Genomic DNA, 25,789 nt, shown 5'->3' with positions numbered 1-25,789 from the left:
AGGCTGCCAAGCATTGCACTTCTATACCCTCCCTTGGATCTTTGATTCTGTTGAGCCTAAGATTAAGAGGCCCTATATCAGGGATAACAAGGCTTCAGAAAAAAAAGAGTGTGAATCTAACAGACTCAGGGCTTGGATCCAAGGAGACTCCAGGGATATTTCTCTTTGCAAGGCCTGTATAGGCTTGGTGGATAGTACAAGAGAAGCCAGTCTGAAGACTCCTTAGACACAGCCAATGGTTCTAGCCATCTTATGAATATTCAGAAGGATTTTCAGATCCCCTTGAATCACAGGATGCTATCAGTGTCAAGGGACAACCAGAACTCAACTCCTGCACGAAGTCCCTGACCCAAAGGAAAGATTGTTGCTTCGCACTGGATCCCTGTACATCTATGCTTTTTTGCTGGTAAATGGAGGTGCTGAGAAGATGTGAGATCCCTTGGAGAACTCTGCTGCTCTCCTTGAGGAAACTGTACCCTAATAGCTAAGTCTGAAAAATTAAAGCTCTTGAATCTGGACAGGCAAATTCTTCTTTGCCAAGAGGACTTTTTTTTGGGGAAAAGACAGTGCCCATCCACTCCTCCCTGTCCCCTGATTGCCCCCGGACCCCCCCCCCAACCCCTCCTCTTCTTCCTGATTGCCACCCCAGGACCTCTGCCCCCATTGAACTCCCGTTCCCCGCCTCGACCCCTATCCACACCTCCACCCCCTGACCACCGCCCCGAACTCCCCTGCCCTCTATCCAACACCCCCTGCTCCCTGCCCACCGCCCCGAACTCCCTGCCCTCTATCCAACACCCCCTGCTCCCTGCCCCTTACCGCATTGCCTGGAGCACCGGTGTCTGGCAGTGCTACAGCTGCACCACCCAGAGCATCGGGTGAGGCTGGCTCTGCAGCTGTGCTATCAGGTAAGAGCTCATAGCCCTGCCACCCTGGCACACTGAGATGGGGCTGCGGGGGAGGAGCCGGGGGCTGGGCAGGAGGGATCCACAGGCTGGATGTGGCCCCCGGGCTGTAGTTTGCCCACCTCTGTCTTAAGTCAAGCACGTGCTAAGTACTACATCAATCTGGGAGCAGTTACTTTTATAATTGTTTTCTGGTATGTGACTACCATAATGATAGATAACTTAGAAGTACCTTAGACAACTACAGAATAATATGTTGAAAAGTAACATTAAAAAGACTCTCCAACTCAAAAGCAAGGAATTTCACAGTTCACGTTTAAAGTGCATAGATGACCTCCCAGCCGTAATTTCACACTAAGTTTCATTACTCTCTCCTGTTTTTATTTTCTAACAAGTGCTCAGACATAGGAAATACAATAACAAAAAGCTCAGTTGTGTATTTTCACAAACAGAAGTCAATTCCAGATGTTTCAAAGACAGACTTAAGACCCCCACAATGCAGCTAATTCTGAAATACTGTTTCACCGGGAGATGGGGAAATACAATTTTTCTGGACCCCATATGTCATACATCAGACTCTGAAGCTTACAATTTTATTGTAGGTAGTTTAACATTAGATGTTATTTTCACTCTAATTAATAATTCTTAAATATAAAGATGGTGCTGATAATGTTGGATCAGCAAGGCTAGGCACTTACCAAAAAAATCAGAAAATGTTCAAGTTAAAATGGCACGAAAACCAGTTTAAAAAACACATTTGTCCAAAATTGTTTTACCTACTATTCTTACAAGTAGGTATTAAGATTAGACTAATCCTTTTGGAATTAATTTTTTTAAATAATACTTCTAATTCTTCCTACTTTTTCAATTTGACAATGTGTCAAAGAGGTAACTTCCAGACAGGAGACACTAACAAGGAGACTGAGTAGGTGGACCAGATGTTGCTGCACCAAAAAGGAGTAGTTTGAGGCTGCCAAGCATTGCACTTCTATACCCTCCCTTGGATCTTTGATTCTGTTGAGCCTAAGATTAAGAGGCCCTATATCAGGGATAACAAGGCTTCAGAAAAAAAAGAGTGTGAATCTAACAGACTCAGGGCTTGGATCCAAGGAGACTCCAGGGATATTTCTCTTTGCAAGGCCTGTATAGGCTTGGTGGATAGTACAAGAGAAGCCAGTCTGAAGACTCCTTAGACACAGCCAATGGTTCTAGCCATCTTATGAATATTCAGAAGGATTTTCAGATCCCCTTGAATCACAGGATGCTATCAGTGTCAAGGGACAACCAGAACTCAACTCCTGCACGAAGTCCCTGACCCAAAGGAAAGATTGTTGCTTCGCACTGGATCCCTGTACATCTATGCTTTTTTGCTGGTAAATGGAGGTGCTGAGAAGATGTGAGATCCCTTGGAGAACTCTGCTGCTCTCCTTGAGGAAACTGTACCCTAATAGCTAAGTCTGAAAAATTAAAGCTCTTGAATCTGGACAGGCAAATTCTTCTTTGCCAAGAGGACTTTTTTTTGGGGAAAAGACAGTGAATATCATTCTAAGAGTTAAACAACCTGAATCTGCAACTCTTCCCACAGGAGATTCTCTGAAATGCAAAGGTTTCCATAAAGTCTACAGTCATTTTCCCTACAAGCTGGTGTGAAGACAAATTGTAAACAAAGTAAACAAATTGAACATCCCATCCTCAAGTGACCTTCTCCTGGGCATTATAGACACAGGATGCCTTGGTCCATGTCCAACATTACATCAGCACAAGAGCATTTCATGAACACTAGCTTCTTCCCCCCCAGATCTCCATGGCTGGCTTCACTATAGGAAGCTTGGTTTACATTTGTAAGATTTTCCAAGTGAATATTTTCAACAACTTAACCATCAAAAAGTTTAACTAAGAAAACTGTCCCAATGCTGGGAAAAGGGATGGGTTCCAAGTTCACTGAAGCTAGTAGAAAGAGAAACTGATGGATGGTCAGGATATGGGGCTTTTTATTCGATCAATTCTAGGACATAAGATCCAAAGCGTTCTTTTAAAGAGTTCCATTACTCATCTCATATGTAAGTCCTACAATCTGAATCTGCACTGGCAATGTATACATTGCTTGCAAGTATCCTCTTTCCTTTTTACATGAGCTGACACTACTATACTAACTACTTTAAAGGGCATTTAAAAAAATACTATCAACATACATATCCTTTGAGGGAACAAGGAAATACAAGTATGTTATTATGAATGGGCCTTGCCTCATTTCAGAAATGATATGCAAAGATATTTCTAGGTTATTGTTTCTTACCTTTAAAAGAATTTAAGTGTAGCTGTGCTTCCCTAATTTCATTTTTAAAATATGGGAAGGTCCTGCTAAATAATTTGGAACTTTCAATGAATAAAAGTGTTTATGTAAGTGTTTTTTCCCCAATAAGTATTCACCACTTCCTCACTGCAGCCCTTCTGCAACTCATGTGGATATCTATCTCACAAGGCAGGAGTTTTGCAGAAATTCTCCTGTATAGTCTAGATCTCTTTCTAGAGGTAGCAGAACCCTACAGAAGACTAATGGAAATAGGAGATCCAATTTTGAGGGAAACTATTAGTATGACCAGTGAAGGGAGGTTGGTGAGGAAACTCACAGCAGTGCTTAATTTGTAATGAAAGAAGTGCCAAGACTCAAGCAATTTTTTCCCTTTCAGACTTTAGACAGCAAATCCAGAGGTGCTCGGGCTATGAACTGCCAAGTCTAGAGGTGTTGGGGCTCAGACCTGGCAAGCCCTGGATAACTGCCACACTGTGGTGAATGGTAAAGAGTCACCAAACAGCAACCTGAAAAGAGCAGTGGATGGAGTTGCCAGGAGCGAGGAAGGAACCACAGGCTTCTTACCATAATGGGTCAGCAATCAAAGCTTTTGGCACTAAAAATACTAATAAGAAAGGAGCAGCACAATCATACCTTGCCCCCCTCTATACTGTCAGACGCTACCTTCCATCCTGCTGCTCTCCAGCCTTTAAAATAAGAAATCTCCGGTCCTTCCTCCATTTGCTTCCTGCTTAGCATTACATCCTTTACTGGCTTCAGCTGTACTCAATAGCCTTTGCTCCTTCACATTCCAGTTTAGAAACAACCATTCCAGATCAAAGCAAATCTGCAACATCCCTCATTACTAGCCCCACAACTTATGATTCTACCAACTTGTTCCAAGGCCTCTCCATTCCTTTCTGTATGTAAAGGGAAAAAATCCTACCGGAACTACAAGAAACCAGCTCCCACTTCCTAAGATGAATGTTTCCCTGTCTCCTGCTGAATAAGGTCTGCAATCAGGAAATGGGGATATATAAGAAAACAAATTATTTTCATTTAAATATATAAATCTAATTGTTTGATTAGTCAAGAACCTCCCACATTTAAAGAAGCGTAGTTGAGACTGAACTCTAACAAAGTTTTAATGAAAAAATTTAATTTTTAAATAATACCTTTTAATTACTATAAACTGACATTATTTTGTTTTACAAAAGTAACATGTCAAAAGCAACAAAAATAGCCACATTACTCAGCTAACAGATGAACAATTTACCCAAGGCATATGGGTATCTTGCGTAACTGCACACCTTGTATGTTACTGAAAATATAACAGCCTCTCTACCTCATTAGCCTCGCTCTGTTGCTGTTCCTTCTTTTTTCTCCTCTTTTCTTTCTTCTTTTCATTTGTAGTTGATTTTCCCCCTGAAGCTTGAGCCTTCCCAGCACCTCGACCACTTCTTCCCTTTCCAGTCTCTGAATCAGAGCCACTACCACTATCCACTTGTAACAGAGCAAAGCGAGATGCAGTAGTGGGAACTGAACTGATTACAGCTGAAGCCATTGTATGGTTTGAGATTATTTTGAGGATGACTTCTTATTCAAAGAAAATGCTTCCTGGGAATGTAGCAACAAAAGAAAGAGTAAAGGAATCACACTATTCTGCTGTACAAAAACTTTTTGCAATAGCATATGCCTTCACATCAACAATTCTGACAGGTCAATTATCCAGGCTTTATGTAATTTTGGGGCAAAAGATTTCAGGATAAATTAGTGACTCATTATACTTTTGAATTAACTATTTTGACAGTTTAATAATTATAATATAATGTTTAATATTAATATATGAACAAAAACAATGAAAGTGAAGGTTGCTTACCAGTAACTGGAGTTCTTTGAGATAAGCCTCTATGCACATTTACACTTTTAGAAGATGTAGCAACAATGCAGCAAACAGAATCTTCTCGAAGCAGTGCCCATTGTGGCACCTGCCTGCTTCTCTCACTGCTCCTACTGTTCTGGGAGCCAGAGAATAAAAGTGGTTGAGGCACCCCTATAGCCTCAGCTCCTTTGACCTGAACCTAAGAGTCCAGCAAAGAGACATGATTCCAGGAAAGGAAAGTGGGTGGCCAGATAGTATGAATTTGTAGAGGCAAGCTCATCTCAAAGAACTCCAGTTATTGGTAAATAACCTCTCTCTCTTCTTCAAGGAGCTGCTGTACATTGCCACTTCTTAGAAGTTTAGCAAGCAGTATTCTCCCCCACAGAAAGCTTAGCTGAGGAGTTCTAGGTGAATAAAGATTGTAATACTGTTCTCCCAAACTTTGCACCAGATCTTGAGGCTAAATGTAGGGAGTAAAGTTTTGTAAATGTGTGTAATGAGCTTTAAGTTGCAATCCTACAGATCTCAATTATGTGAATGCATCTAAGACATACCAGCAAAGTCACATTTATCCTAATGTAGAGGCTCCTTGAAGAAGAAATAGAGGTTATTTACCAGTAACTGGAAGGGAGGGGCGCGATGAGGTAATCTGGTGATGGGAGGAGCTGGCGAAGGCCCAGGGTCAGGAGGGGGCTCTATCTGACAAATGAAGCAAATGGCCTCTATGCAGGAGGTCTCAGTCAGCGAGACCCAGGCTCCTCCAGCTGCCACAACTGCAGCAGCCACCAACCAGCAGTTACTGGCAGGGACTCTGCAAGTGGGAAGCAGAAGGTGCATCCCAGGAGCACTACCCTCCCTGTCGAAGGGGGCCCAATCTTGACCCCAGCCCTTAGCACTGTGTGATGCTTCTCAAGGGTACCCAGGATTGTGAGGCCCTTCGCTACCATCTGCCCTTAGCACGAGGGAGTTTTGTCTGTGCCTGCTGCGGATCAGCTCCCTGACTCCACCAACCTCTGGCAAACACAAGCACTGCCTTCAACATCTCTGCAGGCCTCACTGTCTCTGTCTAGGTTGGCAATAGGCATACTCCACCCCCCCCCCCCCCAGTCCTCCAAGTGTCCCTCTGGAGTGCTCAGCCCCTGTTCCACTGGACACTCAGATCCTCTGCTCCCAAAGAACCCAGCTCACAAGAAAACTCCGGATCAGCATTCTGCTTAACACACAACCCTTAGATTATTTATAGTGAAAACAAGAATAAGTTTATTATCAAAGTAGAAAGATTCAAATGATTATAAGTAAGATTATTGGAAACAAATGGTTACATAAAAAACAGAAACATACACACTTTCTACAGTGTGAATTTAATTCAGAGGACATTCCCGTATCTGAGGATAGCTTACCCCAAGTCTTTTTCCCAGTGTTTTCAACTAGGATAGCTGAGATCCCTCTTTCATAAGATCAAGCCTGAGGGCAGCTTGTCTTCACAAGTATGCCAGTCTCTCTCTCTGCACCCCCAGATGTACAACAGACCAGACCTTTGATCTTCACCTGAAAACAGGATTCCCTCTCCCTCCCCACCCCCTTACCTCTTCCTGTTAATCTCCCTTCTGAAAAATCTACACACTCTTCATTAGCATTTGACTCACTGCTAATACACCTCTGTTGTAAGACACTCAATTCACAATGGTCCATCAGGGAGACAAGAGTCTCACACTTCCCATCTGGAGAAGTTTGTCTCACAACACAGTAACTTTTAGTGACTTGCCTTTAACTACAAGGCCTAGAGAACATAATTTTCAGCATGAATACATAACTCCTCATACACTTTCTGTACATGCATCTCCCAATGATTATGACGACCAGTGTGACACATGCTTTTAGTGAAGACCTGACATGACTCCTTTTTGGTGTACCCTTTGTGAGCAGGCATCAAGCGGTCCTTGAGTCACACACAGCCCCAGAGCAGAGCTCCCATCCCCCATGTTAGACACAGCCAGGCTGAAGGCCTGGGGTTAGGAGGCTGTATCCAGCAGGTGTAACAGTCCTCCGGGTACAGCTTTCTCCCCTCTTAATCTTTGCCTCTTCAGCACAGCTCCATTTGCTTTCCCTTTGCAGTAGGGAAATCAGGATGGGAAAGGAGCCGGGTCCCAGCAGTTGAAACCGACTGCTGCAGGGAGCAGGCTTGCTTCCTCAGCTGCCTCAAAGGTATTACCTCTCCCCACGGCTGTTGGTACTGGGCTCCACTCTCCTCTGCATATCAGTGCTTGAGTTATGGGGGTAGGGGGGGTAAATGGGCCCTTAAGGATGCAAATGGTCCTGAAGGCAGGAAGGGGTGAGGTGCCAATATATATCTTGGGTGGCTCCTGTGCTGACATGCTCTGCATTGCCAAGCCAAGCCCAGCTGCAGCAAGACTGTCTTCTCCCTTCTGCCCTGCCTCCCTCTTCAGCTGTTAACCTCCACCTTCTGCCCACCTACTCGCCTACCTCTAACTCTCCCTGCCTGCCCCCACTACTTAATCCTCTTCCCCTGCCTCCCCTCCCCCTAACTCCATCTCGTTACCCGACTTTCTCCCCCACTCAATAAGTCCCCTTCAACATTCCCTAGCTCCCCTGCTCGTCTCCATCTACACTAAACAGTGCCATCCCCATCTCTGCCACCTCTCTTCAGCTGACTCCCCCCGAAACCACAAACCCCATCTCCCTGAGGACCGGGCTTTTACCCCCTAACTCCTTTGGTTCCCTGTGATGACAGCTCCCATTCTCTGACCTCTTTCCCCCTTTTAGGTTCCCCAGACCTTCACTACACCCCCTGGTCTCCACCACCCAGCCCACCCAGTCCCCAACCTCCCCTATGCCCCTGATATCTTCTCATCTCTATTCCCAGCTGGTCAATGGAGGAGTTGTGGCCAGTATGGCCTGAGTTGATCTCTGCATAGCAATTGGCCAGGACACTGAGCAGTGCCTTTTGCTTCCTGCCAGGATGAAGAGGTTTGTTCTGCACTGGGCAGCATGAGAGCCTGGGATCTGCCAATGAAGCACCAACCCCAGACAGCGGGATCTGCTGTGGTCAGGGAAAACTCTTCCCCACTACATGGAGGGCCAGTGCTGGGATCCTTGATCACTCCAGCAGACTCCTGCTCTCTCTACAGACCATTCCCAAATGCATTCTAACTCCCTCTGCCAAGGGATGGTGACACTTGCTGATGTTCTCCTTGTAGCTCTTGGCCTTGCTGCTGGCCCAATATTCCCCACTCTCACATGCCTTTGAATAAGTCAGAAATGGTGTAGCCCCTTAAAGTATTAAGGGGGAGCTGGACTCCCCAAATTTACCCTTAATTTGAGCACTGCCACCTGCTGTACTTCATTTATTTATAGATAATTTCCTGGGTTTTATTCAAACAATTAAAAACCAATACATTCTGGGAAATGAAACTTAAATAAAAACATTTTAAAAATTAAAGGCTTTACTGGTTAGGAGGCAGATTTGTTTTCTTGTTGTTTCTTCAAAATATTGTTGATAAAATTCCCCGTCAGAAAAATCCTGTTGCAGCCATTACACATGGGTTTTGTCCCACAGATCTCAAGATTGCCTGTGCATAATATCAATGTGCTCCTGCCACATCAGCACTCCCTAGTTCCAGCACTACATAACTCATGTGAATGTGACATTTCACTCAAACGGCCTTTCAGTGTGGAGAGACCCGTTGGTTTGATGTTTGATAAGAGTGGATAATGAATGGAGCATTTTTTGAAGTGTATGATGCTGATCCTTTGAAAGGAACAAAAGAAAAACAGGAGATATGATCTTTCCTACTTGAACTTGGGCTTCACATTTACTGGTTCTGATGAAAATCCTCAACCACCGTGTGTTATTTGTGCTCAAGTTCTTGCTCAGGACAGTATGAAACCAAGCAAACTAAAATGTCACTTCAGACATGCCCTCAAAGAAAAACCATGAGATTTTTTTTCCTAATGAAAGCTCTTTCAACCGAAAGGACAGATGAAGATAACAGAAGAAAGCAGTGCTACCCTCCCAAAGCATTTGTAGCAGCCTATGTTGTCTCATACCAAATAGCAAGAAGTGGAGAATCTCATACAATCGGTGAAAGTCTTCTGTTACCATCAGCAATTGAAATGGCATCAACAGCAGGTGGAAGAAAAACTGCTGACCAGTGAAACCTTAACCCACTATCTGACAACACGGACAGCTGCAGAACTGTGGATAGGGCAGCAGACGTCGAGGAGCAACCAATTGAAGTAGTAAGGCAAAATCCTTCTTTCATACTACAAATTGATGAGAGTACTGACTATGCCAATGCAGTACAAATGAGGGTTTCTGTTCAATATACAAGCTCATCTGAGATCAAAGGGGACTTTATTTTGCTATTCTGTCCCAATAAGAACTACTGCTGAGAAACTGTTCAAAATTTTAGACCGATACATGACAGATAAAAAACATCAAATGGAATTGTAGCGTTGAGATGTGTACAGATGGGGCAAAAGCCACGACTGGATGCAGTAGTGAGCTTACTGCTCAGGTGAACGTTGTTGGACCATACTGTATATGGTGCCATTGTTGTATGCACAGGGAAGCACCAGCCACAAAAGGGATACCAAACGAATCTGCCAGCTCCTTGAGGTTATATTTTTGATCAACTCTGAATCAACACTTCACTATTACTTCTTTGAGCAGCACTTCAAGGTTTTATTGGATTACTGGACAACACAACATATTTGACAAACTCAATGAACTTAACCCTTCTTTGCAAGAACTGTAATGAACATTTGAATTATGCACAAAAAAGTACATAGCTTTGCCAAAAAATTTTGCTCTTTGGAGTAGCTATGTGCTGCAAGACAATGCAGTTATGTGCCTGACACTGTCTTCTGCCATTATGGACTGTGAAATGTTGGTTCTAGACGTTAAAGATATAACTCTGGAACATTTGTATCAGTTTTGCACACAATTCAGAAATACATTCCCAAAAGCGAGGCAAATGAATTGCAGGATATCATAGAAATGTAGGGGTGGAACCGACCTCAAGAGTCCAAAATCTTCCTTGCTCCAGATTAAGCCCATTACTTCTTGTTCTACTGATCTTCAGTGGAGAACAACTGATCGTAGTCCTCTTTATAACAGCCCTTTTATTTTACGGCTTATCAGGTCCCCCCTCAGTTTTCTGTTCTCAAGACTAAATATGCCAATTTTTTAACATCTCCTCACAGGTCAGATTTTCTAAAATTTATATAATTTTTGTTGCTCTCCTTCTGGTAGCTATGCCCTTTGTGGAGGCTGTTTTTTTAGAACGTTGGGCTGTGACCACACAAGCCACTTTAAAGCATTGCCATGGCAGCACTTTAGCATTGCCAGCGTAGACTAGCCGTAGGTCTCTGGAAGGCTTTTTCACTTGTATAAAGTTACTCAGGGATCCCCTCCCCTCCCCTCCTCACTCCCCCGCCTGCCACCCCTTGCAGCAGGTCATGGGACCCTCAAGGAGGGGAAGAGGTGGTGGGGGAGGGGCACCATGGTCCAGCTGCACTAGGGGCTGTCTGACCATGTTGTTGACTCAGTTTGTGATCCACTATAACCCCCTAGATCAGTGGTTCTCAAACTATTGTACTAGTGACTCCTTTCACATAGCAAGCCTCTGAGTGCAACCTCCCCCTTATAAATTAAAAGTACTTTTTTATATATTTAACATCATTATAAATGCTGGAGGCAAAACAGGGTTTGAGGTAGAGGCTGACAGCTTAGGACCACCCCCGCTCCCATGTAAAAACCTTGCGAACCTGAGGGGTCCCAACCCCCAGTTTGAGAACCCCTGCCCTGGATCCTTTTCAGCACTACCACCTAACCAGTTATTTCCCATTTTGTAGTTGTGCCTTTGATTGCTACACTTAAGAAGGAACTCTTTGCACATACCTTCACTGAAATTTATCTCACTGATTTCAGAACAATTCTCCAATTAGTCGAGGTCATTTTGAATTCTAATCCCAGTTCAAAGCCTGCTTCAAAAGACATTTTCAGAGCACTTTATATTGATGGTAATCTTGGCCTTTGCTATTAAGGAGAAACTGTCTGACACTGCTGTTAACTCTATTTTGAGAGATGATTTTAAAGTCATGCCTCTTGATCAGTTCCAGCTCTTAATTCAAAAACAATTCCATGAATTGTCTTAAATGGCCATCAAAATACTTGTTCACTTTGGAAATCTTTGTGTAGTGAGTTTTTCTTTGCCTATTTGCATCAAAGGTAAATATAAAAGCTGCTTGAACATAGAGACTGATCTGCAGTTGAAACACTCAGAAATCAGATCAGGACTGCACAAACTGTGTGCTAGCAAACAGGCTAATCCTACTCACTGAGACAAAGATGGGTCATCAGATATTCTTGTAAGTTCATGGTTATTCAGCAGCAGAGTAGTTATATTGTACTATATGTTGCTTTCTATCTTAAACAATATGTTATTAACCAAGATAAAATCCTCCTGCAGTATGGAAAAATACTGTTTCTTAGAAAGAAGGGGCTCCACAATGTACTTGAATCTCTTACGCGGGGGGCTCAGCAAAAAAAAAAAAGTTTGGGAACCTCTATCCTAATGGAATAGACCTCAAGTCTCAGTAGCAATTTTCTTCTAAATTTTAACACTCCTCTCTATCGAGCCTCGTCTGTTTGGACAGGCTTTGGGAAGTGATGTCATTATCATTCTCTTCATAAGCAATTAGAAGCCTAGATGTTTTGATATACTACCAATCTAGTTTGGCAAAAACATAACATTTAAGATGTATAACTTTACCTCTCTTCATATGGGATGAGGTCTTGGAAAGAATAATAGTAGATTGTCTGATTAAGGTAGTCACCCATCAGCACCCTGGGAAAGGATTTAGGGTAAGGACAAAAAGATCACTTCTTCCTTATCGAAGATTGTAAAGGAAAGATCTGCTACAAGAGCCTGAATCTCACTGACCCTTCTCCAGAAAATGGAGATAAGAAATGTGATCTCAGAGAGACCGAAAAAGAGAGCTGACTTCCAGAGGTTCAAAAAAGGGGGCTTTACGAGTCCTGCAAGAATTAAATATAGTTTGGAAAAACATGTGTGGTGTTTTACTCAGTGGAAAGATGTTCATGTCTTTCATAAAACCTTTTTCTAAAGTAGGACTAAAACACATTAGTTACTTCTACACAGTAAGCAGGAAGGGACTTAAGATAATACCATTCGACTTCCTACAACGGTATTCAGTGCTTTTTGACTGAAGACACTGGAACTGTGGTTGGAGAGGGTGGGGGGTTTTTTGTCCACAACAAAAATACCTTCACTACTAAAAGTGCAGTAACCCCTCGCTTAACATTGTAGTTATGTTCCTGAAAAATGCAACTTTAAACTAAACAATGTTTGCGAATTCAATTTCCCCATAAGAATGAATGTAAATACAGGGGGTTAAGTTCCAGGGGAAAAAAATTTCACCAGACAAAAAAAGACTATATTTTTATTTATATATGTATATATATATATACACACACACGATTAGTTTTAGTTTTTCCCCTTTCATAGAATATCAGGGTTGGAAGGGACCTCAGGAGGTCATCTAATTCAATCCCCTGCTCAAAGCAGGGCCCATCCCCAAGCAGATTTTTGCCTCAGATCCCTAAATGGCTCCCTCAAGGATTGAACTCACAACCCTGAGTTCAAGAGACTGATAGACACACACACAAAGTTCTAAACAAACAATTTAATACTGGCACACAGCAATGATGATTGTGAAGCTTGGTTGAGGTAGTGAAGCCAAAGGGTGGGATATTTCCCAGAGAATGCCTTACTGCTAAATGATGAACTAACAATTGGCTGAGCCCTCAAGGGTTAACTCGTTGTTAATGTAGCCTTGCACTCTACAAGGCAGCATGAATGGAAGGAGGGGAGACAGCATGGCAGACAGACACACACACGGTGCGTGTGAGAGAGAGATGTGCATTACTCCTTTAAGTACGCTGATCCCACTCTAAGTACACTGCCTTTTTAAGTAAATCAGCAAGCTGAAACAGCAGCTGCTGCCAGGAAACTCCCTCCATCCTGAACCCTGTCATGTGTCCCCCCTACTCTGTGGAAGATGGGGTAAGTGGGGTGCAGGAGCAGAGGGACACCCTGACATTAGCCCTCTTCTCCCCTCCTGCCCCCGCACAGCAAGCAGGAGGCTTTGGGGAGCAGCTCCATAGCAGAGGGCAGGAACAGCACATGGCAGTGGGGGGAGGGACAGCTGACCTGCCCCACAATTGATAGCCTACTGGGCAGCTGTTGCACAGGGAACTTAGGGGAATGGGGAGCTGATAGGGGGGCTCTGGTCCACCCTAGTTCCAACCCCCACTAGCTAGCTCCAATGGGCTGCTCTTCCTGCAAGCAGTGGACAAAGCAGGCAGCTGCCAAACAACTTATAAGGGAGCATTGCACAACTTTAAACAAGCATGTTCTCTAATTGATCAGCAACGTAACAAAAAAATAACATTAACCAGGAACAATTTAAGTGAGGAGTTACTGTACAAGAGAAGAATGGGATTTCTTAGGTGACATCCAAACTAGAAACCTCAATGTGCTTCCGCAGCAGCGCTTTGAAGCGTGAGTGTGGTCACGCGAGAGCACTGGGAGAGAACTCTCCCACCACTCCTGGTAATCCACCTCTACGAGAGGAGCTCCGAGCTCGCTCCCTCCAGCCCCCCTCCCTGCCCCTACTGGACCCTCCCCAAATCCGCACCCCACCCTGCCTCCTCCCTGAGCACACCGCGTTCCTCCTCCTCCCCCCTCCCTCCCAGAGCTTGCTGCGTGAAACAGCTGTTTTGTGGCACAAGCACTAGGAGGGAGGGGGGAGAAGCAGGACATGGCAGCACGCTCAGGAGAGGAGGCAGAGGTAGAATGGAGGTGAGATGGGACAGGGGGGTGGGTTGGGTTGGGGAGCTGCCGGTGGATGCAGAGCACCCACCAATTTTTTCCCATGGGTGCTCCAGCCTTGGAGCACCCAAGGAGTTGGCACCTATGGCTGGCAGCACAGCTCCCAGCGCTCAGAGCCTGTCCATCCTAGCGCTTTAAAGTGCTCAAACTTGCTGTGCTCAGGGGGGTGACTATCTATTCTTGCTCTGAAAAACTTTTTGCATCTGGCGGAAAAGAACTCTCTCTCTGAATGCCCTCATTTTGAAAAATCCAGCCTGCCACTGTTTTAGAAATCACTTGTCTTGGTCCTGGAGGATTTGACTGATCTGATCTGCTAAAACAGTGGTCCCCAAATATTTTCCTCGCATCCCCTCCTTATCCCTGTCTGTGCTCCCCCTTGAGCCAGGAGCAGGGCCATGGCTCTGGCAGGTGGGGACGCACATGGGGTAAGAAGGCCAAGGCTGGAGTCACAGCTGGAGGCAGACGCGGACCCTCGGCCAAGGGTCGAGGCCTACAGCCATGCGTGGAGCCCCGCGCATAGGGCTGGCAGCTTGGCCCTGGGTCAGGAGCAGAGCTGGGCGACGCTCTCTCCCTGCCCCCTGAGAGGGCTGGTCCAGACCCCAGCCGCACCTTCCCGAACATTACTCCATGCCCCTCAGGGGCTGTGCCCTACAGATTGAAGGCCTCTGTGCTAAAATATTGGCGATGTCTGAGATGGTCACTGAAAGAGGCTGGAAGTGAAGAGAATATTCCCATCTGAATAATGATCCTATGATTCCATCACTTAAGACAAGTGAGCACCTTTTTAGGTATTGTTAACAAGAATAATGTCTTCCATATTTAGAACATAATGATGAACTACCTAGTGTTACAGAGGTTTCATCCTCAGTCAAGCATAAGGAGTACCCTAAATGGCTGAAGTCTCAAGGTCCAGCTGACAAAAGTAAGAGATCATTTGCTGATCATAATTCTCAGACAGTAGAATCACAGATTATCCAGGTTGGAAGGAAACTCAGGAAGTCATCTAGTCGAACCCCCTGCTCAAAGCAGGACCAATCCCCAGACAGACTTTTGCCCCAGATCCCTAAATGGCCCCCTCAAATATTGAACTCACAACCCTGGGTTTAGCAGGCCAATACTCAAACCACTGAGCTATCCCTCCCCCTTCATAGTTCTGCATATATTTAGGTACCTATGTTCTGTTAGGAATACTTTCCCTTGTGCAAATCCAACAAAGATACGCAATTCTTTTCCACACTGCCTTCCAACTCCTCTTCAGGGATCCTTCTCATGAGACAGTATGAAGGGCATAAATGCATTCTCTTCTGGGGCTGGGAACAACAGAAGAATAACGGAGTGTGGGGGAGATTCTATTAGAAATGTTTTTTGATTCCTCAAAAGAGTCAGAGGCCATTTTGGATCTCAAAGTTAAATTCCTTAATCAGAAAGCTCAAGTTTCAGATTGTTGCCCTGGAGTGGAGTGTTCTCAAAGTCAGACATTGGTATGGCAGCCGACGTAAGGTGGCAGGACAATCATGTCTACCCTATACTTGCATGACTTGTTAGTTTAGGCCTCATCTCAACAACCTCTAAGAGTCCATGCAGAGGATCTGCCATCTGTTTCACCCTGCTATCTGCATTACCCTGACTCAGATTGCCTTTACACAATGTTCAAAACTATTCAGTAGCTGAGTGAAGTGCTTATTTACATCAAAAGTACTTGTACAGAAGCTGCTGTCTTTTTTTGGGATCAAAATATATTTCTAATAGAAACCTTTCCCTCCCTCATCTTCTTGTTCCTAGCTCCAGAAGGGAATGTATTTATGCCCTTTACACTGTCGCATTAAAAGGGTCCCTGAATAGAGATTAGGAGGCAGCATAATGTGGAAAAGGACTGCATATCTATGTTGGATACTTCAAATTGCCATGGATATGATCTAGTGTTAGTAGAATATTTTTATATTTCTAAAGGTCAGCAGAGTAGTCAATAGGAGCACCATATTTATAATCTGTTTCAGGGAGACAATATTAACAGATCCAAAATATAGCCCATTTCCTTCTTATTCATTTGCAAAGCCAGTAGATTTCTTTATATATGAATACACTTTCCATTAAAATTAGTAGCATCTGAAAACTCCTGAACAACAGTACTGTAACAAGCCATCTTCTGACAGAAATGTTATGGCAACAGATTTAAATTTCAAACATCCAAGGAGCTATGAACAGAAAGCATTTAAAACTTTATGAAAAATACCATGGCAGTCTCCTTTTAAATTGTTGTATAATGTATATCAAGAAGGCTGACAGCAAGTTTGTAACCATCATCATTAGAATTGGTTTATTTACTAAAAGTATATTATAAATGTAAGGCACTTGATCCTTCCTAAAATGTCTGGAAGTTTTATTTTATTTTTACAGCAACTACAACGTATCAATGCAAGAACAGAAACTGTCATTTAAAAACTGCTTATTTTTGATCCAACCAAACTGAATCTACCCATTTTGGTCAAGATTTCCTAAAAAATAAGAAGTGATTTTGGATGCTCTACCCAAGATACCTTAAATGGGCCTGATTTTCATATAGTGCACAGCAAGCAACTTCTTAATGTCAAGCTCCGTTAAGGTGTTACATCTGGGCAGCCAAAAATTAAGACACTCAAAAATACTATCACTTTTGAAAAGTAGGTTTGTTTATTTTAAAGGCTGCAGGTTTAAATAATGAAAACTCACATTTCCAAGCTCTGAAAATATTTTTTAGCATAATGGCATACTATTTCTGCCATACAACAGAGCAGTTTTTACAACTGGAAATACACATGAGCAGCTATGATCATGTGTTATAAGCTTAAATGCATATGTGCAAAAGGGCAGTTACAACGTTAACTTTCACATTTCCTGTCTTAGGTACATTGTGCAACTGTAACAGTCCATGAACTTAGATATTTTACATTTAGTTTCCAGTGTGTGTATATGTAGGGAATTTTTATTTTGTTTCAAAAGAAAAGTCCCCAATTCTCTAACATATACCAGTCAAAGACTAATAGGCATTGATCACCATCATTAGTAAACTCTGTACTAAGAAGCACCAAACAGCCAAAGTTCAATGCCTTTCATTACTGGAGACTTTATGCACATCGCCTTATCTCTGCATTCATATAACTATGAGATCAGCTCAAGAAAAACACCTCCTGCCAGTTGACAAGTGTTGTTCTCCCTTTAAATCCTGCCTTTTCTGTAGATTTACCAGAGACCTTAAATCTGCATTAAGTAGCTTAAACCACTCAATCTTTAGAGCAGCTTAAACAGATTAAACCTATAAAGTCTAAGACCCCAATTCTGCAATGAGCTCCACACCTGCACCCACACCCACACAGAGTTGTACTGAAGCCAAAGGAGTTTGGCTCAGAGATCCACCTCTGCAGAGCTTGTTGCAGGATTGGAGTCTCAGTCTTAAAAAGTTTAAACTGATCTAAAGTCTTACATTTAAACTGGAAAAAAATTCCAGGAGATACTATGTAAGTGGTCAAAAAGGTGGCAGGACAGCCAAGTGACGTAGCTGGGTAAGAGATGATATAATACAAGTTGGATTTGGTTAAGCTTTTCTTAGTTCTGGATTCTGATCACTAAGTAGTCGTAAAAGCAGCAAAGAATCCTGTAGCACCTTATAGACTAACAGAAGTTTTGGAGCATGAGCTTTCGTGGATGAATACCCACTTCGTCGGATGCAAGTAGTCGTAAATATCCTAAATATTCATAACTTTACAACCACCAGACAAGTTTTCCCTAACCTATGATTTGTTTAGGGATACATCGAGACTTAAAATCAATCCAAGATTAAGGAAATCAGTTTGCTAAATTTTAAAGTTATGAATGTTTAGGTAAAGAAATTTTGAAGTCATACTCAACCTACCATGCATCCATGCACCACTCCTTTACCAAAAACATACCCATATAAACAACTCTTATATCTTTAGTAAATCCAGAACATTTTGCCAGCCAAGCAGCGGCATTAATGCTCATTGTCTGCTATGACCAAGCAAAATCTCAAGTTTCAAACATTAACTATTTTTCTTGTATTCTTCTATAAAAAGGTACAGTTAGATTTTTTTAAAAGAAGTATTTTTCCATCTGCAGTGACCTAGAGCACATCTAAAGGGATTTGGCTCAAGCTTTGGGAAAAGGCCTCAAACAGGTGAAGTTTCCATTACACCAGTGAACGTTCCAAACGTGTGAACACATGGGCCTTATTTTACATACACTGGGCCCCAGCAGTAACAGGCAGAGGTTGGCCAAGCAGTGATCAGGGAGCAGAGAATGAGCTGTGCGTATCAAAAAGGTCAAAGGCTAGAAAAAAGTCACTGTTTTCAAGAGAGGGGAAACTAGAGGCAGCAGGAGGGCCAGCGAAGGCCGAACCTCGGGGCGCAGTCCCGACGGGATCCCCACGCGGATGCGGGATGGTCAGTTACCAAGACACCCGCGTTAGCAGCAGCAGGATTTGGCTGCGGAGCGAACAAAGCCCTGCGTGTCTCGAGTAAGGGCGGGCGGATTGGCCCCGGCGGGGAATAGACTCGACGTGACCCAGCAGGGCTCTCCCGGCCGCAGCTGCACTCGGAGCACCTAGAGACCGCAGCCCCCACGCGAGAGGCAGCAGCCGAGCGGCGTCCGAGCCTGGTGCGAGAGCAGCGGCGAGTGCCGCGGGCGCAAACGGCTTCTTCGCCAGTACCCCTACTACCACCCCCCAAGCAGGCCCCGCTCCGGCAGGGGCAGCATCCGCCCGAGCCCGCCCCTTCTCCTCGGGGGAGGCCGCAGCTTGCGAGCGGGCGACAGGATACTCATCGTCTGCCCCGGGCAATCGGGGCCAGGGGGAGGGGCGGGGACGCGACAGGGCAACTTGAGGAGCCTCGGGGGCCCGCGGAGGCAGGCGGCTGGACATACTGTGTGGCCGCAGCACTCACTCCTTCTCCAGGGCGGGGAGGCTCTGTCCGCAGCAGCGGAGGATGGTCAGTGTCACTGTTGGCTCCTAACAGGCGGTTATAACAGGTCTCGAGGGACGGGGCCGGGCAGTTTCGGAGAAGCTCGCGCCGCGGTGACGAAGGGAGGGGGCACGCTGGTCCCTCGCGGGTTTGTTTATTTACCTCGTTAGCTGGTTGGCTGGGTCGGCGGTGCCAGCGCGTGCGCAATAAAAAGGACACGTGACGCACAGTTCCGAGCGCAGGGCACCCACCCAGAGCGGGTACGGACGCCGGGCTGGCTCAAAATGCCCAATGTGCCAGCTGCGGGGACGAAATCCCAAATTTCTATATATAGCAGGCTTTTACCAGTCTTTATACTTATGTGATCTAAAGCATTTCAAAAGGAGTTGCATGCTGGTTGCTTAAAATGCCATTTGTTTATACAGCTCTTGCTCTAGATAAGTTTTTGTAGTGCCTCTTACTCCCAAAGTGAAATTATCACAGAACTCAAAAGTTATTTACATTTTCAATAAGGTGTTTTTTATGTCACAGTTCACATTTTTTAAATTATATTTTAACATTTTCTTGAATAATAGTGGTGTTGTACCCACATTTCCTTCTGATCATGGGCAGCATTGGAGAGGCCTATGCCTCCCATAACAATTTCCTATATAATTGAAAATGTAAAGATTTGTTTACCATACAGAATTACACCTTTACAGTTTTCAAACAGTTAACTGAACTGTTGGATCTTGTAATTGTGAAATACATCCAACATGGCTAGCATAAACTCACATCATTTCCTTTAATCATTGCAACATCTGTGCATGAGAGGTACCTGTCCCATAGATCCTAGCACAGCTTCCCAAAGCTAAGATTTGTGTTAACAATTCACTTGGATAGGTGATGTACTTCTATTTTTTTTTTTTAATGCAAACCAGCTATTACCATGTTTTGCTGTATTTAGAAAAGTTAAATGGCATTGGTATTGTATCAAAATATGTTTTGAAACAAAAAATATCTTTATAAAACAGAAAACTCACAAGCATAAGATTACAGAAGCTTCACCAGCTCAAAACAAAAGTGTGCGGGAAACTACACATTCCACAGAGTGGGAACTAAGGGAGTATAAAAGCACAATGGGACTTTGCTGAGAGGACCAATTCTAACATTGCAGCTACAGTACTAGTATTTTAATCTATATTAGGCCTGGATTAGTACAGGGTACCCAATACAAGGGTGAGCCTTGCTAGGAGTAAGTGCAGTTGTAATGGTTTGGCAACAATTGGGCTTTGTTGCAAGCACTTGTTTGTAGTCGAGAGGTGTGCTACACATGCCAGCAATACTGAGTTTTTATAATATAGACAAAGGTTAATATTATTCGTGTAGATCTAGCTGTGTTCCTTAGCTGTTCTCAGCTGTGAGATTTTTAGGGTTCCATCTTGAATGAGAGATCCTATGCTAATCTTTAACATAGCAATGAAGGAATTATAAATCTTGAAATGTCTGGAAAGCCTGAACAGTATTAAGTATCAGAGGGGTAGCCGTGTTAGTCTGGATCTGTAAAAGCAGCAAAGAATCCAGTGGCACCTTATAGACTAACAGACGTTTTGGAGCATGAGCTTTCGTACATGCATCTAACGAAGTGGGTATTCACCCACGAAAGCTCATGCTCCAAAACGTCTGTTAGTCTATAAGGTGCCACAGGATTCTTTGCTGCTTTTACTGAACAGTATTCACATTTCAAGATTTAATAACTTGTCTTTTAAGTTAAAACAAGAGAAAAAAATACCAAAAAGCACCACAAAGTGCCTAACCATTTCTTTATTAAATTCAGAAGTTTAGTGCTTAGAGGCTGAAAATAAGAATATCATCAAACTTAGCCCCGGTGAATAATGTAGCTGAAGTCGACGTACTTAGGTCTACTGCAGTGTCTTCCCTGTGGTAAGTTGACTGCTGCCACTCCCCCATCGACTCCGCCTGCACAGGAGAGCACTTGGGGATCAATTTATCGCATCTAGTCTAGACGCGATACATCAATCCTCGCTGGATTGATCACTGCCCTCCAATCCGGCGGGTAGTGGAGACATACCCTTACTCTGAAACCAGTACAGAATAATCCTCCTCATCAAATAAGAACTGATTTAAGCCATTGTTCAGAATTTGTATACCAAATGTCATCCCAATATGACTAAAAATGATTTATGCAGGATGAAACTGACTGTAATGCAGAGATGTATATGAAGTCTTATGTGCCTCTTAAATCTCACCATAAGTTCCTAAAACCAAATCCTTGTCCTATTATAGACAGTAGCAAAACTCCCATTGATTTATGGGAGAGGGATTTAACCTTTAATATATTAAATGGGTGCACAGAGCCTTGTGTAGAACATATGCATGAGATGAATTTCACTATGGTCTATACCAAGTGTGGGCCGGATCTAGCTTGCAAGCTGTTTTAAGCTGGCCCATGAGTCACACCACGTGGCTCAACCCTGCTCCTGCCAGGGTGCTGGGTCGGGGGCCACACCACGCGGCTCGGCCCCACTCCAGCGCTCCGGGCAGGGCATAGGGTTGGGGCCAGAGGTGAAAGTAAGTCGGTATGCCGTACGGGGGCATACCAGCAAGAGCCAGTGTGCTGTACAGGGGAGTCCCGGCTTCCTGAGGCAGCAATTTAAAGGGCCTTGGGCTCCAGCCACTCCCAGCAGCAGCTGGAGTCCCAGGCCCTTTAAATTGCCTCCAGAGCCCCGCTGCTGGAGCCCTGGGGTAGTGGCAGGGTTCCAGGGGTTATTTAAAGGGCCAGTGCTCCTGCTGCCTCTACTGCCCTGGGCCTTTTAAATAGCTGCCAGAGCCATGGAGTAGCAGTGGCAGCTCGGGGTTCTGGCAGTGGTTTAAAGGGCCCGGGTGGTAGTGGCGGCTGAGCCCTGGGCCCTTTAAACTGCTGCTGGAGCCCCCAGCTGCCACTGCTACCCCAGAAGGGGAGGCGGAGGGCACTTACCGGTACAGGGCGGGCCGGGGTTGGCTCTGACCCCCCCCATCCTTTCCCCCTTCCGTCTGAGGTCCTGCCCCTTCCAGGGGCCAGCGCCGGCCCAATCCAGCCCTGTACCGGTAAGTCCCTATTTCTACTTTCACCCCTGGTTGGGGCCGCACCATGCAGCTTGGCCTCGCTCTGGCGCTACAGCTGGGACACTGGGTCAGGGGTCGCACCATGCGGCTCGGCCCCACTCCAGCTGGGGTGCTGGGTCAGGAGTTGCACCAATGGCTTGGGCATGCTCTAGCGCTCCGGCCAGGGTGCAAGGTTGGGGCTGCATCATGCGGCTTCGCCCCGCACCAGCTGGGTCAGGGGCTGCACCACCTGGCTCGGCCTCCCTCCGGTGCTACAGGTGGGGCGCTGGGTCGGGGCCGCACCACATGGTTCCCAGAAGCGGCAGCATGGCCCCACTCCAGCTCTTACGTGCTCCAATGGCCCCCTCCGTTGCTCCAATGGGAGCTGCAGGGGCAGTGCCTGCGGATGGGGCTGCATGCAGAGTCGCCTAGCCGTGCCTCCGTGTAGGAGCGGAGAAGGGATATGCCACTGCTTCCAGGAGCCACTTGAGGTAAGCGCAGTAAATAAACCTCCCGCCCAGTCCTACACAAATTCACTGAGCATCTAGTGACACTTAGTAGTGACTGAATCATTCATTCCTACATTTTAGTCTGCTTTTTGAGCCCATATGGACATGGCTGGTTTGTTTTTTGTGTATAAAACACAAAGCAAAATCAACCCAGATCTATTTAAATGCAGACTAACAGACAAGATAGTTTGAGGTATATGATTAAGGCTCAGTATGTGTCTTTAACAGTTGTGTTTCATACAGCTGGTACTGTGATGTAGAAAACTGAAATTAAGGCTTTTAATACATTTACTGTATTTACATGTATTAAGTTATGAATATTAAATACACATATAAAATTTAACATTACTAAGTCTCAATTATTTAGACTTACAGCATAGTAAAAACTCCTAACCAAAACCACCAACCAATGGAAAAAAAACAAAAACAAAACCTCCAAATCCCTGATATCACAATTCTACAGAACAATATGTGATAAGTCTTAATAAGTTTTCTTATCTGATAAGTTTTCACAGATACAATTATAGAGGCCTTTATGGGGCTGCAAAATGGTTCATCAATATGGTTATAATACAGTTTTGGGCAATCTATATAGAAAAGACCAACAATTGTGTTATAAGGCAATCAGAGCACTATCATGTTACAACATGATCTCCTGACACAGTATAATTTGCTCTGTAGACAGGCATTTAATGGCCTGAAGCATAGGAAAATGAAGTTCTCTTTCTCTCAGTGGCCATGTACTGGAGGCTTCAATCCAAGATTCCTTAAGTACATCAACAAATAATCTCAGTTCAGACTGGAGAGATTTACTGTTGCTAAGTGCAGCAAATAATTCAGGACTAAGTTTTCAAATATGAGTGCTTAAAGTTAGGTCCCTACATAAAAATGGGCTGGTTTTCAAAAGTGCTGAGCTCTGAGGTGCTTATCACCTTTGAAAATCAGGTCACTTTTACTTAGGAGCCTAAATATGAATGTAGGTGCCTAACCTAGAACACTCAAATTAAAAAACCTTGGCCTGTGCCTTCAAGTCAGCTCAGCTAACTAGCTTCCTGTGAATGATTACTGCTCTCTTACAAAACACTATTCAACTTGTTATCCAGAACTAAACAAACTAGTTGTAAACCAATGGATTTATGTACTATCTGCTCTGAAGTAGATTTGGATTTTAAAAGAATGATTCATATTTCCTTCTAAATGAAAAATTGTGAACCATTATTACTAACAACAATGTATTACACTGTAATGCTGGCTTACCTTAACATGATGAATTTTTGGTCCCATATTTTACCATTTCAGTAGTACACAAACATCACACTTCAAAGCTAGATATGTTGAATGTTAAAAAAAACAAAACAAAAAAAAAACAAAAAAAAACAGCCCACAAACAAAAAACACAAAAAGTGAAATAAGTAATGGCACCAATTTCACAAATAAGGCATAATATGTGTTTCGCACAGAGATTAAAAAAGTTTATATAAACATGTAAAGAAAAAGACTTTAAAACAGTTTTTAAGGCATGTTTAGCTCATGCAATATAATTCTTACATAAGAGTAAGTAATTAAACACTGAGCAAAAAATAATTTGAAATATTTACATATGCCTTTTGAAAAACAAATGTAATTTTAGATCCTGATTCTGATATCAAGCATATGTTATGTAAGATACGTAGTATGAGTAATGAGAATTCAGTCACTGCCAATTACTAGGTGCAGGTCCAGTAGCCAAGCTTTTAAACTATGTATTTTGCAAATTACCATGGACCTTAATGTTTTTATAAACCATGAAAGTGAAATTACCTTAGTCACAGAACATTCTTGTACAGTTCAATAGTCTTCAATCTTCACTAACGTTAACTTTTGAAAAATGCACCAGAACTTTTAGAGTGATTTGAAAAACCAAGGAATATAAAGGTTTTTTTTCTCTCAGGAATAAGAAGCTTTTTAATCATGTGCCTGTTTGTGGTTGTGCCAATAACAAAGTGTCTCAGATTCCTTGAAACTGCATAAGTGTGACAGACACATATGGTCCCTGGTGCTCTGAATATCAACAGTTACAGAACAATGGTTCATTCACCTGTGGCTGCTAGTTTACTAGTGCATGAATAAAAGAAATGTAATACAGTGATTCCAGTAGCATGTGCTGCTATACATGGGTCAAAGAATAACTATATCTTGAAGTCATTAGATTTTCTGGACATTTCAATGGAATCTGCAGCAACAGAACTGACACTGACTCCAAGGCTGGAGCGCCTCAGTGATAGTTCGGACGCAGGAATATGCCGTAATTCTCGGCGAGACAGTTTTACTGGCGTCATTCCTTGAAGCTGTGTTATCTGTTTTGTTTGAGAATGAGAGAATAGTTGAGGATGAGATTTTGAAGAGCATACTTCATCTGGTCCTGCTTGGTCTTCAGTACTAATTGATAAACACCCTCTATTGTGTGTTAGCTCTGAAACATCTTCTTCAAGCTTGTGTGAATTCTGCCACCACCTTAAACCACTTGCTGGGCTATCTGTTTGTCTTAATTTTCCTGATGGTTTGTTACTTTCAGGTTTGGACATCGATTTGAATTCTTCTGAAGAAACTTCTGCTTCTTGGCTCAGTATCCTGTTAGCAGCATCATTATCTAAAAGGAAGTTTTCAGAGAAGCAAATGGTTAGGATACAATTCATATGAGAATCCTCCCAGTCAAGGAAACACTGTTTTACACAACATTAACTAGGACATACAGTCTTAGGGCATTAACGAGATTAAATGTGAAAACTGTCCCCAGTAATAACCATTCAACACTGCTGTATGCAGTGTAGTTGTAGCTGTGTTGGTCCCAGGATATTAGAGAGATAAGGTGTGTATGGTAATATCTTTTGTTGGACCAAATTTTGTTGGCGAGAGAAACAAGCTTTCGCACAACATTGGTGGCATTTTTTACAGCCTGCTAAACAAACATCTCATGTATAATGACTGAAGGTAACTAGCTGTTACTTCCATCCACCTAGGCCAGCAATTCTCAAACTTCATTACATCGTGACCCCCTTCTGACAACAAAAATTACTACACGACCCCAAGAGGGGGGACCAAAGACCAAGCCCACCTGAGCTTCACTGCCCCAAGGGTGGGGAGCAAAGCTGAAGCCCAAAGGCTCCTGCCCTGGGTGGGGGACATGTAAGCTTAGCCCCAGGTAGTGGGGCTTGAGCTTGAGCTTCAAACTTGCTGGGACCCAGA

The 25,789-nt window shown here is 43.7% G+C and overlaps 2 protein-coding genes across 4 annotated transcripts in view; both read right to left on the bottom strand.

The window, feature by feature from the left end:
- The window catches only part of GKAP1 (G kinase anchoring protein 1), a 44,637-nt gene extending 25,607 nt beyond the window's left edge, over positions 1–19,030 (bottom strand). The window contains exon 1 of one of the 2 annotated variants that reach the window (XM_075067247.1): positions 18,954–19,030. The gene's annotated coding sequence lies outside the window, so the exon portion shown is untranslated. Of the gene's footprint in view, positions 1–18,933 lie in introns of both variants that reach the window. The other variant, XM_032785998.2, reaches the window with a different exon arrangement.
- Positions 19,031–21,452: 2,422 nt separating this feature from the next.
- The window catches only part of KIF27 (kinesin family member 27), a 50,090-nt gene continuing 45,753 nt past the window's right edge, over positions 21,453–25,789 (bottom strand). For both annotated transcript variants that reach the window (XM_032786000.2, XM_032786002.2), the window contains one exon: positions 21,453–25,193. In XM_032786000.2, coding sequence (XP_032641891.1) covers positions 24,733–25,193 — 461 coding nt within the window. In that variant the 3' untranslated portion in view covers positions 21,453–24,732. The remainder of the gene's footprint in view (positions 25,194–25,789) is intronic.

This window comes from Chelonoidis abingdonii, chromosome 6 (assembly GCF_003597395.2).
Source record: "Chelonoidis abingdonii isolate Lonesome George chromosome 6, CheloAbing_2.0, whole genome shotgun sequence".
Lineage (NCBI taxonomy): Eukaryota > Metazoa > Chordata > Testudines > Testudinidae > Chelonoidis > Chelonoidis abingdonii.
This window is presented reverse-complemented; position numbering and strand designations above follow the sequence as displayed.